Source organism: Camelina sativa, chromosome 2, assembly GCF_030686135.1.
Source record: "Camelina sativa cultivar CO46 ecotype springtype chromosome 2, ASM3068613v1".
Lineage (NCBI taxonomy): Eukaryota > Viridiplantae > Streptophyta > Magnoliopsida > Brassicales > Brassicaceae > Camelina > Camelina sativa.
In genome coordinates, this window is record NC_141881.1 from 15836454 (window position 1) to 15850066 (window position 13613).

General features: G+C 33.0%; 2 protein-coding genes across 2 annotated transcripts; one reads left to right on the plus strand and one right to left on the minus strand.

Moving 5' to 3' along the window:
- The first annotated feature begins 719 nt into the window (after window positions 1-719).
- LOC104717529 (oxysterol-binding protein-related protein 2B) lies at window positions 720-6327 on the plus strand. Its single transcript, XM_010435113.3, is given in 11 exon segments — window positions 720-1361; window positions 2480-2842; window positions 3306-3402; window positions 3641-3975; window positions 4193-4348; window positions 4645-4692; window positions 4694-4828; window positions 4920-5060; window positions 5150-5362; window positions 5486-5599; window positions 5684-6327. Coding segments are annotated over 11 exon segments (2100 nt in total). The 5' UTR covers window positions 720-1034; the 3' UTR covers window positions 5855-6327.
- A 5526-nt stretch (window positions 6328-11853) lies between these two features.
- Window positions 11854-12589, minus strand: LOC104717520 (lipid transfer protein EARLI 1). Its single transcript, XM_010435101.3, has one exon. It carries the CDS (start codon window positions 12525-12527, stop codon window positions 12039-12041), a length of 489 nt encoding a protein of 162 aa, XP_010433403.1. The 5' UTR covers window positions 12528-12589; the 3' UTR covers window positions 11854-12038.
- Window positions 12590-13613: the final 1024 nt, after the last annotated feature.

Here is a 13613-nt window from a genome sequence, read left to right on the forward strand (position 1 = left end):
TATATGAGTTTATATCTATATTTACATTTTTAATTTCAATAATTTTTTAATATATATATATATATATAATATAACACACTAAACTATAATAAAACAATAATATATATTATAAACGTTATATCCACAATAATATTTTAATATATTAAATAAATTATTATATTATTTTAAATAATAACATGAATTAGTTTCTCATATATATTATCTTATAACAAATAATTTTATCTTTTATAAAATCATAATTTTTTATTTTTACAAAATAAATTAATTATTTAAATTTCTTTTAATATATATAAATATTTTAGAGTTAAATGCTTGGGAAATGCTTCAAATTAAAGCATATAGGAAGAGAGCATAGGAGAGCATCTACAGCTTCTAAATGCTCTCTTATATGCTCTTATAATAAATATTGACTGGATGATAAAATTTAAAAAGCTTCCTCATATGCTCTTCCAATCAAGACCTACGAGCATCATCAAATCAAGAAAAATTTCCTGAATTATATAAATAAATTATAAAAACAAATATTTTTTTGTTATAAATCTACGAAAAAGGCGTACGGGTATTCTTTTATAGAAATTTTATTCTTCTGTAACGTTTAACTTATTATATACAGTATATTTTAGTTATATTATATTTTAATTTTTTTTCAATGGATAATAAACTAATAAATTATTCGAAACGTGTTACATATATACAACCAAAGCACACCATTTCTGATTATTTCCATATTCTCGTCTTTGAACATCTCAGTTATTAATCAGCATATATCATGTTTTTATTCGCATATATATCATCATGATGACGCATATACACATATGTGTATGCGCATAAAAATTAGATATTACGCTGTCTCTCTCTCTCTCTCTCACTCAATTTCTCTGGGGAAAAAAATCTCAAAGTTCTTGAGTATGGGAAGCTTGATGATCTAACAGATCAAATCATCAATGTGATCTGTCTTCTCAGATTTGTTTATCATCTTCATCTCCTTCTCTGTGTTGATTCGTTAATTTTTTTTTCCTTCTAAATCGGCGGCGATGCCTTTGACGAGATCGAAGAGTCTTCCGGCGACGGAGAACGGTGAATCCGATCGGGAGAAGTTGCAATCAGGAAGATCAGTAGCTGGGATTCTCTATAAATGGACTAATTACGGCAAAGGATGGAGATCTAGATGGTTCTTACTCCGCGACGGAATCTTATCTTACTCTAAGATCCGTAGACCGGAGAATGTGAATATGTTATCTCCTTCCGATGATGTGAGGTTAATCGGAGATATTTCTACCGATCGTCTTTCCAGGATGAAGAGTTGCAGTGGCCGTAGTCGTCGGAAACATCACAAAACCATCGGCATTGTTCATCTCAAGGTATATATAGTTCGATTTCAAATGATGAGATTGTTTCGCTTAGGTAGTTCCCGGAACCTTTGCCTCATAATCTTGCTCTCATGATTAATTTGGTTTGTGTTCTACAGAACCAGTTGGTGTGTGTGTGTGTGTGTGTTTTTTTTTTGTGTGACAGAGTAAAGTACTGTTATATCATCGTCTTCTTCTTGCTTCTTCTCTCTATTGGTTGTACTTCTGTAGTTTGTCATTATGCAATTTCAATTCTGGTAAGCTTTTTTTACTAGCTTGCTTATCTGTAGTGGGCCAGATGAACAGGTATTGCAGTACTAAAGAGGGGGTCTCAACAGTTTTTAAAAGTTCATTACTGATAAATCAAATAGCCAAGATACAAAAACATCTTTTGGCTGGTGTCTATTACAATCTAGTATTGCAGGACCAGTTTGTTGAACACATTTTTGACTCATTTACACATTTTACATCCGTTAAAATTTTGCTTTATGTTTGTAGTAAAGCCAAGAAGGGTAGAAATTTGTCATCTTTGGTCACATGTAAAAAGCTCTTTATCTTTTGTTTTCTTTTTGTTTTGTTTTGTTTCCTCAATCTTCTTTCCAGGCATGGGCTTGAGTTCTTTTGATTTGTATATGATTTTTTTCTTGGCCATCTTATCCTTGACCAGTAGGTTTTGTCATCTCTTTTTTTTTTTCGTGGGGTTACAACATGATTGGTGAATGGTAGGTATAACTAGTCGGTAGGAAATAGTGAAGTGTGGATATAATGGAGTTTGGCTGTGTGGGAGCTGAAGGCCACCTCTTGGGGAAATTCTGGCCATATATGTTTTCTTAACTTGTAAGAGTTGTATTTGCTTAATTTAAGTAAAAGCTTATCCAGACATAAGCTTTGCGTGTGTTTTTTCTTTTTCTTTCCGGGTAACTGCATTATTGTGTGTTTGCTTTCTAATTGTTCGTTGGAACATGGAACTTGTGATTTATTGGTTATTCATAGTTCATTTTTGAACATTAGAGCTTCTAGTCTGATCTCAACTTATTTACTTTTATAATTGGATTTTTTTTTTAATTGTTTGAGGGACTAAGCTTGTAGTTTGATGAATATCATCATCCCATTCTTTTGTTTTTCAGCAGGTTTCATCTTACCGAGAAAGCAAATCTGATCATAGAAAGTTTTATATATTTACTGCAACCAAGACTTTGCATCTGAGGACTGATTCTAGAAGTGATAGAGCTGCATGGTTACAAGCTTTAGCATCTACCGGAGGCATAGTTCCTCTCCAGTCACTTAGTGGGGATTTCTCCTTCGTATCACCAAAGGATTTATCCATATCTACTGACAGACTTAAGAGACGGTTGCTTGAAGAGGGAATGAACGAGAGTCTTGTAAAAGAGTGCGAACAGATCGTGGATTCAGAGTTCTCTGAAGTTCAAGAACAAATTAAACTTCTCCACGAAGAACGGACAAAGTTGCTTGATGCATTGAGGCAACTAGAGGTAAAACTGCTTTTCTTTTATGATCTTATTTGTTTGGTTTAGTTGTTTAGTGTGGTCTTGCACGTTGTGTTGTGTCCTTTCATATAATGACTTAGTATTCCACAGGCTTTACGGTACAGTTGCATAACTTGCTTTAGTAAAACCTGAGCATATGCACAAACGCATGCTAGCTATATTTGACATTGAATCGCTAATGGGAAGGTTATTCAAATATATGTTTTTCATTATTTTTATCTTCTTTCATGAGGATATCTCGTCCAGTGAGTTGATAATTTCTGAAATTCATAAATCTATGCGTAATTATGTATTATGCATACACAATTTGAATGTCATTTAATGATATTTGTGAATCTTGCGAAAGATCTCTCACTGCTTTTGAAATTGGTTAAAGATGATTCTCTTTCACATGCATTCGCTTATATCCCTGTTGGCTATTCTACAGTGAGAATTTCTTTGTGTACAGATGGCTAATCTTGAAGCTGAAGCCTCAGGGATCCATGACAATGCCTACCAATTAACAAATCATAACTATTCCAGCTTAAGACGTGGAAAATATAGTGGTACACACGATTTCAACTGCTTAATTACATCTCTGTCTCTTTTTATCCGTTTCAGTCCTGCCACTAACCAATCAAGCTGCCGAGGAACTTTTTAGCTCAGAGTAGAACAATATTTCTGTTTTGATATTCTATTATTTGTTTCTTTAATGATAGTTCTTCTTATGCTTCTTTTACATACCTTCAGTGGAATTGCATAAAGCTGCCTTTGTTGTTTTGCTTGACATTATTTAGTTTCTAGAATGCAGTACAAGTGCTTCATCTGATGATAAGCAAGAGTTTGAGGATATATCTGAGGAAGACGAGGCTTCCTTCCATGACACAAAGGAATCATTTGGCGAACCTGATGTTGGTTCTGTGCACACGCATTTCAAGAGACGAACCAAGCTTCCTGATCCAGCAGAGAAAGAGAGAGGTGTCAGTCTCTGGTCTATGATCAAAGACAATGTTGGAAAGGATCTCACACGAGTTTGTCTTCCTGTTTATTTCAATGAACCAATATCCTCTCTCCAAAAGTGTTTTGAAGACATGGAGTACTCTCATCTCTTGGACCAAGCATATGCATTCGGAAAATCCGTAAGTGACTTCAACGACTTACTGTTTTGTGTAATTGACTTCCCTCTGTAAATGCGAATGTTTTCTCTACTCTATACGTAAGTTTAATACCAATTACTAAAGATTTTGAATACATAAGTTCTATGATCTTGCATGATATGATAGGTGGTCTGGACTTATGACTTTATCTTGAATTGACCTCTCAGATTGTTGGATTAACAGAGTTTTTCATCATCAGGGGAACAGTCTCCTTAGAGCCCTGAATGTTGCTGCTTTTGCGGTCTCTGGTTATGCTTCCACTGAAGGACGGCACTGTAAACCTTTCAACCCTTTGCTCGGGGAAACTTATGAAGCTGACTTTCCTGACAAGGGAATTCGTTTCTTCTCTGAGAAGGTAATCTGACACATACTCTTATATAACTGAAGTTTTAATGAGATGAACATATATGTCAATGTTCTCCGACACATGATTAATGGTCTATAAAATACAAAATAGGTGATTCGTGCAGAAGCTCTCTGATTCAAGAGCAGCTCTTAGTTTTCGAAACACGTTAATTTGCTTGTAATTGACACTCAGCTTCACTCATCTGTATTTAAAAAAAATGGAATATATGGAGAAAAGTTAGATTGAGAATCTTTTCTTAAGAAGTTTAGCATATAATTCGTCAGGGTATTGTGCTCTCATAATAGGTCAGCCACCATCCAACAGTTATTGCCTGCCATTGCGAAGGTAAAGGGTTGAACCTCAGGGTATTGGAAGTTCTGGGGAGACACAAACCTCAGGTCAAAGTTTTGGGGGAGATCGATTCAACTTGAACCTGTTGGAATCTTGACTCTGGAGTTTGATGATGGAGAGATTTTCCAGTGGAGCAAAGTATGCAATAGAAATAAATTACAAAGCTCCTTTATTTTCCACGTTTTATTTCTGTCCCTCATACTGATAACTATATGCTTTTTGCTCTTAGGTAACAACAACTATATACAATATCCTACTTGGTAAACTGTACTGTGATCACCATGGAACAATGCAAATCCGTGGGAATCGCCAATATTCTTGTACGCTAAAGTTCAAGGAGCAATCAATTCTCGATAGAAATCCCCACCAGGTGATTTTACTGAGATACACACTGTAAATAGTTTTCTAGGTCTTGAATACCTGAAATAACTCCATAATCATATATATATATATGTATAGGTTAATGGTTTTGTAGAAGATGTAACTGGAAAAAAGGCTGCAACGGTTTTTGGTAAATGGAATGATAGCCTTTACTATCTTGCTCCTGGGGAGGGACTCAACAAGGAAGGCGCCTCATTACTGTGGAAAGCGAGAAAGCCACAACCTAATATCACTAGATACAACTTAACATCATTCGCGATTACACTAAATGAACTGACACCTGGTTTGGAGGTATATTACAATGTGTTGCTTTCGGTTTATATTTATAAAACATGGAGTTTGGGTTTCTGCTTTACTTACATCTTGTTTTAGAAGCTGGCTAATCTTGTCGTAATATTGTTCCTTTGGGTTAAGGAAAAGCTCCCTCCAACAGATTCTAGGCTCCGACCAGATCAACGTCACTTGGAGAACGGTGAATATGAGAAGGCAAATGAAGAGAAGCAACGATTAGAGAGAAGGCAAAGAATGGTACAGAGAGGATCTCGACACTAGTTCTCTTGTCCATGAACCTTTTTATGTTTTAACAACCGTAAATTGTTTTTGATTATGCAGTCACGGCAAATTCAAGAAAGCGGGTGGAGACCGAGATGGTTCGAGCCACAAGGAGAGAGCCAAAGTTACAAGTATACAGGCGATTACTGGGAAGCACGGGATAAGAGAAGTTGGGATGATTGTCCTAACATATTTGGAGAGTTCACCGAAGAGATGGCAGATTGTGCATAAGCTGAGGTATCACGATATGGCACATGTTGTGATGCCAAGTGGTTGATACCCTCAAGAAACTTGTTCAACTGGAATCGATCCGTGAATCAGCTCAAGATTAAGATACATTTGTGCCGCACTTCCTCGCCCTAGAGATTGTCTTGAAAAAATGAGCAGAGAGCTTTCTTCCGATTTCAGTTCTCTTTATCTAAACTTGGGAGATCTAAAGATGAAGTATTCTTTTTCAGTTCTTTTGTAATAATGTTTATTTTTTTCCTTTTTCTTTTTTTTGGTTATAGCTTCAAGAGCGTCTTATAAAGAGTTTATAGAGAGAGCCTCACTGTAAAGGGTCACCAAGAAAAAATTTAGTGTGGTTACAACATTTGGACAAACATTCATTGTGATCTATTGTACTTAATTCTATACAGAAGAAGCCACTCAAATATGAGTTTATGCGTATGTTGGTCATTTATATACAGAATGTTTTTAACAAAGCCTTTTTTATTTTTTTGCAAGACAAATTCTCCAAATCACAACTTTTTGCAGTTTCATCTTCCATTTCCAAAGTGAAGAATAATAAGCAGTATAAGCCATGTTCGTAACCTTGCGCTAGCGACAACAACGAATAGTGGTCAAAAATTACATTCAAATAAGTTCTTTGGAAGGCAAGATTGGGGAGAGTTTAACACGCCAGCCGTTGATATAGAGACGCTGCGACAAACAAAAACTGTTGCTGATAAAAAAAAGCAACACCGGTGATAGTTTTAGAGTCAAATAGATGTCGCTAGCAAATGTTGCTGATTGTTAGTGAGAGACATGACGCTTTTGATCAAATGACAAAAGTGACAAAATAGATTTGAATTCCTTATAGCGAGAAATTCGATTTGTTATACTGTTTTTTTTTTTTAATTTACAAATTTGACGGTGACGATGAAATTATTTGCAATCTTACCATTCTTTTTAAGAATTAGAGAGTAAAGATTGCAAAAACAAAACAACTTGGAAAGATTATTTTTACTAGATAAGCCTTTAACAAATATCATAAATTGCGCAATAGTAACATTAATACAATCTTTTTTTTTTTTTTTTATTATTGTTGTTGTTGTTTGGCTCAACTCAGAGACGTGTTTGTTGTCGGCCAAAGATGGATATTTTATTAATATGATATGTATAAATAATGGGCTATCTCAAGCCTAGTAGTAGTCTATATCTCGTCGATGTCAATGAATCGTCGTTTTTTTTGTATTCAACATTAATATGGATTGTCGTTTTTGTATTCATCATTAATAGGGATCGTCTTATACTAGATGTTGACGATCATAATTTTCTAAATAAAGGCTTTATATGTTTGGAGTTTTTGTAGGAATTGATGCTATGCCTGTGCGGTTCAAATAGACTAATACATAATTATCCTACCCAAATATTAGCGGTTTCAAACAATGTCAATCCGATGACGACTGAGATTATTCCGGACCACAAAATAAGAGATATTTGTTTACATGTTCTAGCAACCTGCAAAAACATTACGACAATGTTTTCAGAAGTTATATATATGTATGCGATATAGTGCATGTAGATGTAAGTAGATCCATAGCAAGATAGAGCTACTTTATTTAGTAGAAAGGAAAAGAAAAAAAGGGAAAACTATTGATAAGATCATTAGTAAATTATGAGAGACATTTGATAATTGAGGACGAAATGGTGAATGACAGTTATGTGTGTGTTTCAAGATATATATATCATATACATGCACTTGTCACACAACTCACAATCAAGGTCAGTTAATATAAATATAATTATCTAGTTTAGTTTGTAAAGCTAAATTATTAGTTTTATGTACTATACCTATACGTACTAATTAAATTGATGATCAACTATTACAACGTGTGTGTACATGTAAACACTAAAATAGAAGAGAAATTTTTTGCAATCTTTCTTACCAGTTTACTAAAAGTATGCAAGTAAATTTCAAGAATAGCGAAACACGTAAAAATAATTAAAAATGACAACTTTATCATAACGTAAATAAAGTTTCCTTAAAAGGAAAAAGTTTGCCGAAGCAAATGTGAAACTTGGGATCTATTTTTGTTCCATGAAGAATCTTATCATAACTTTATAAAAAAGAAACCCTACTAACTTTAAATCAAATCAATCATCAGTCGAATAAAAATCGATGGTACACATTCACACACAAATAAAGAGGTTAGTTTACGTTTGAACACTAATTGTCATATGATTAGACCCAAAACTAAGTTTCAACTATGCAATTAACTGATATATAAATATAGTTCTAAACAATCGAAACTAAAATTAGGAAGGAAAAAAAAAACGTATGCATCTAAATTGTATTAATATAACCCAAGCATATGAATGGCGTTGTGAACAGACTCATATTTTAGACAAGTAGAGTAAGAAAAATCATTGATCTTTCCGGAAAAAAAGAATTGTTTACTCTTGTTTAAAGTCAATAAAAAATATTTGTCCTCGTAGAAAATATCACTGTTTCAACGATGATACGACCAAAAATAGTTAAACCCGACAATACAAGAAGATTTTTTTCGAACTTCTTCTAAAGAAACAAAAAACCAAGAAAATTGTTAAAGAGGGTATGTATTTTGATTGGGCAGCTATTTAATACTTTTCGTATTTAGCATCTCATCACTCGATTAAACGTCAATGTCATTTTAATTCTAGATATTTCAAATATCCAGAGGTGTTAACTTGTAACTTGTAAGTAAGGTCTTCAAAATACACTTTTAAATAGCATATTCATTTATAGTATTCTACATATTTGGCATTTATCGCCTTTTTCAAGTAAAAAAAAAAGAACATATATGAATAATATCCACATTCAATTATTTTAAATATCTGAACATATATGAATAATATCCAAGAATGGAACAGAATGTCTAGAATTTCATATATTCAAATCTCAGATCAAATATAAACTTGCTTTAAATGTTACAACTCGTTTAAGTTTTTTTGTTCAGCTAATTCTTCCATTCCAAAATCAAAATGATTACAACGTACTGTAGTATAATCCCCCGAAGTTCAATGGTAAAAACTAAAAATAATTGTAAAACAGCTCATCTCTGATTCATGCAGGGATTAATTAGAGCTATAGAAACCAGTATTAAATAAATGTGAACAACATAGACATTACATGACATAACATGTAAACTTTGAGATTCGTTGGTTTATTTACAGACGCATGCAAAAGGACAAAGGTAATAGGCAAAAAGTACTTGAGTGCATAGTATCGGTTCAAACCGATGGAGGCACTTTTTCACTCGGTATATTAATCCGAAGAGGTAAAAAAATTTCTATAAATATTACCTTCTCTCCAACGAGAGAACTCAGAGAACGATCCAAATTCTTACTCATTTTTTATTCTTCACTTGTGGTTATGTTTTCCGTTATTTTACTAGATTAGGACCCGCGGTACACCGCGGAGCAAATTATTTATAATTAAAACATTTAAATTATAAGTTGTATTTATTAGTTAAATAATTGTATAATAATTGTTAATTTTATAGTTTAAACCATATACTACCGTAATATAATTTACTTTTTACATAATATTTATTTAATCAATTTAATTAGATATGTCTATTTTCTGATAACAATAGTGTTAACAAAATAATGAAATAATGTTTTACCCGTGTAACACCGAATTAATGAAACCTGTCCCGCTATATACCGTCCCGAAATATTTAAAATCGCACTATATCATCTTAATTTTTAATATTTATTGTTTTGTATTATAAATATTAGATTGAGTTAATATGTTATTTATTAAGATTGTAACCATTTACATTTTATAAGATTGACGCTTCTTATAAAATTTAAATATTTATAATACTTAGAATTCTTAAAACGATTGAGTATTTCTCATATTTGAAGTTTCCTATAAGTTTAAATATATTATTAATATTTTAAAAGTCTTCTAATTTTTTTAAAAGTTGAAATATTTTATAATACTTAAACTTTATATTTGAAACTTCATAAACATTTAAATATTATTAATATTAATAAAGTTTAACTTTCTAAAAATATAAATATTTATAATATTTAATATAACATTTATAATATTTAACTTTTTAAAAATCTTTAAAATAAAGAACCGGAATAAACCAAATTAAAGTTTTTTAAGTTTGAATACCTGATAAATTAATCTTTCTATTCATTTTGTATTCTGAATCATTTTGGTCTCTTTTATAGTATGACTCTAAACTATTGCCCAATTTTTTAGGCGATGTGGGAGATTGTACCGGTATTTTTTTTATTTATCTATTGAGTAATATATGTCTGTTTTAAATTTTTTTTATTACATCATATGCAAGAAAAAATCACAATTTTTATTAACTAAATGTATTATAGAATAGTTCAAGATAATTTAAATATAAATTCAAATAAAAATGAAAAAGAATCATATATTTATGTTTAAATGAGGTAGACAGATTTTCTTATTTTTTAAAATCTTACCTATAATTAATTTTGAAATTTTTGGTAACTAATATTAAAGTCAATGCATTAAATGCAAAAACTTTCCAAAAAGTATTTTTGAGCAAAAACTGCTGCAAAAATACTAGTATAGATGTTGCGCTAAAGAGCGTCGGAAAACACATGCTTGTTATGTATGACACATGCATGATACATCGACGCGATGTGTTAGTGTAAAATATTCCACATCGGAAAAATGTAAAAAAATTTAAGTAATATATAAAGGGTTAGAGCCAATCCACTCATTGCCAATTGGTTTTGAGTTGGAAGCCCATAGTAAAACCCGAATCTAACATGGTATCAGAGCAGGTTGATTATTAGGCCACCCTATGGATGTTGTTCCCACATATGCCCACGTTTCAGATGGTCATACCTGAGCGTGAGGAGGGGGAGTGTTAGTGTAAAATATCCCACATCGAAAAAATGTGAAAGGATTTAAGTAATATATAAAGGGTTAGGACCAATCCACTCATTGTCAATTGGTTTTGAGTTGGAAACCCATAGTAAAACCCGAATCTAACATGATATCAGAGCAGATTGATTATTAGGCCACCCGTGGATGTTGTTTCCACATATGCCCACGCTTCAGATGGTCATGCCTGAGCGTGAGGGAGGGTATTAGTATAAAATATCCCACATCGGAAATATATGAAAGGATTTAAGTAATATATAAAAGATTAGGGCCAATCCTGCCAATTGGTTTTGAGTTGGAAGCCCATAGTAAAACCCGAATCTAACACGATAAATACATGTAATTCCGATAAACATCTTCAATTTTCGTATTCAGCTATTCATCAAAATGCTAGATTATATTAGTATTGCTAACTACTTTTTGTTTTTCTTTTTTCTTTGAGTCGGTCTTTGCGACTACTAATTTGTAAATATCTTTGCAACACTTTAAATGGCAAATTCCCCAGTGTCCCCACATACATCAATCTACTTCTGTCATTATACATCATCACGGGTCATACCACCCGAACCGAAGAGACACAAAAACATATTCTTCAAAGTTCCTATCACGCCATCCTAGGTGTCAAACGTTCATACGAATTGATCGAGTTAGACCTGAGTACTCGTACTAACTCTCAATCCTCAATACTGATGAGAAGAAGAAGCTAGCAGAGTTACACCCGAGTACGAGACTCTCAATACCATATTAACTGGTCTCCAATTTCTCTGTTATGCTATAATGAGCTAAACCGGAGAAACTTGAGTTTTAAAGGAATCACTTCTTCAATAGTGAATAAACGAACACTAGCAAAGCATCAAAACGTTCGGCCAAGCATTGATTTCGGTTTAAACTTATCATACCAAAAACTTTCGGTCATAGGCTAATGAAAGAATATGAACATCATTGAATTTTAATGTTCAGTTACACCACAATCTTGGAGAATGGTCTATTCATATTTTAGTGTTTTATATACAATTTTAAGATTATTAAAAATTATCGTTTAAAGGATGTTTAAAAGAAAAAACGATTCTTGGCCGAAAGCAAGAATTTGAAAATGAGACGTTGGTTACAAAATCTCTTTCATTAAACGGGTTGAAATAGAAAAAGATTGCTACAAATTAAGATTCACACATTTATAATTCACTTTAACAAATCAAGATTCAAACATAAACTCTATCGTACATGCATTTATTCAAACTGAAATAATTTGGAAAAGTATATTGTGCACGGGCATCACATAGGTGATATCGTTCAAGCACACTCGAAACCAGACGGAAGCTTTTTCTCACAAACGTTGAGAAGAACGCTGAGAGATATAGGAACGTTAAGGTTGATTCCGAGAATGTTGGCCTTAAGAGCAGTGCATAGACAAATCGCAGCGTCAACGTCAACCAAACCTTCGATGAGCGAGCAACATGATTGAGATGATGGCTGACCCAGCTGGATGTTGAGTAGACTGCTTAGGACATTTGCACATGCACCAAGCTTGAGGGTATCTATAGGGCACTTTCCAGATGAACCAGGGTTGCTCGGAGGTGTGACCGGCATAGGGTTAGGACTTGGGACCGAAGGACTTGGGACTGGAGGAGGACATGGGATCGGCTTAGGCTTAGGACTTGGGACTGGCTTGGGTTTAGGACTTGGGTTGCAGCTGTTACAGTTAGTTGCAACGGTTAACGTGAAAAAGAGGATGTTGAGAGCAAAGAAAAGAGCAAGAGAAGCTGAGTTCTTTGAAGCCATTTTTCTTTTTATTTTTTATAAAGATAGGTACTGTGTTTTAAGGGTTATTGGATGAATGTAAATGAAGAGAAGGTGTTGGTATTTATAGGGTTTAAGAAGGAGACGAGAACCAACTTGTTCAATTTTAGTATAATTAATTATTCGCAGATATATATAATTATTTGCACTTATCTACTTATATATTTAAATTCTGACCATTTATTTTCCTATATGCATGTAGCTACGTCGTCGAACCTCGAAATGATTTGGAAAATAGTTTTTATATTTGAATGTCATTTATATTTAATAAAAATATGCGATTCATGCAGTCATATATTATTATTATATATAAGTATATAATGTCATATACTCATATTGTCAATGCTGTTATTATCACCACCATCATGAGTTTGTGGGTGACTCCAGTGCATAGCTATTCAGCTTCTCTTGTCTCGTAGCCATTTTACTTGACGGCTTCTATACGTCAAGGTTGGGTACTAAATTCCAATCCTTGCTTGGGTGACACACCAAATATATTTCACACGAAAAATGTTATATGTGAATCTTTTTGAATTTAAGAATGCATAACATATATAGGAAGACATTAAAACAATGCATGCATTCGGGTTTGTCAGAATATGGTAGTCGGGTTTTTTAAGGGTGTACTATCTAGGACCTCCAAATACGTTCTCTATACCCAAGGTTTCAACGATCATGTAGTGTGTTCTATATGACTATATCCTTTTATTCTGAGAGTTGATCGAGCAATTGACTAGGACAATCTCATGAAAACCACAACTCATAATTTTTGAATATTTTGTTTTAACATGGTTTACTCAATAGTTAGATTAGTTTCTCGATTTTATCATCTGAATTATATCATTTAAAATAAATCTAAAATTAATCAACTGATAGTTTGAGAAACTATGTTCACATATAAACAAAAATATATATGTTTGCACTCGACTATCTCTCTACCAAAAACCACTTCCCTGACACCCTCACAACGTCTCCGTAACACGTCCCTCTGTTTTAAGAGAGTGTATTAGACTCACAGAGTAAGTAAAATATTTATACTTTTGGTTCAACATTTTGTCATGTAAACAT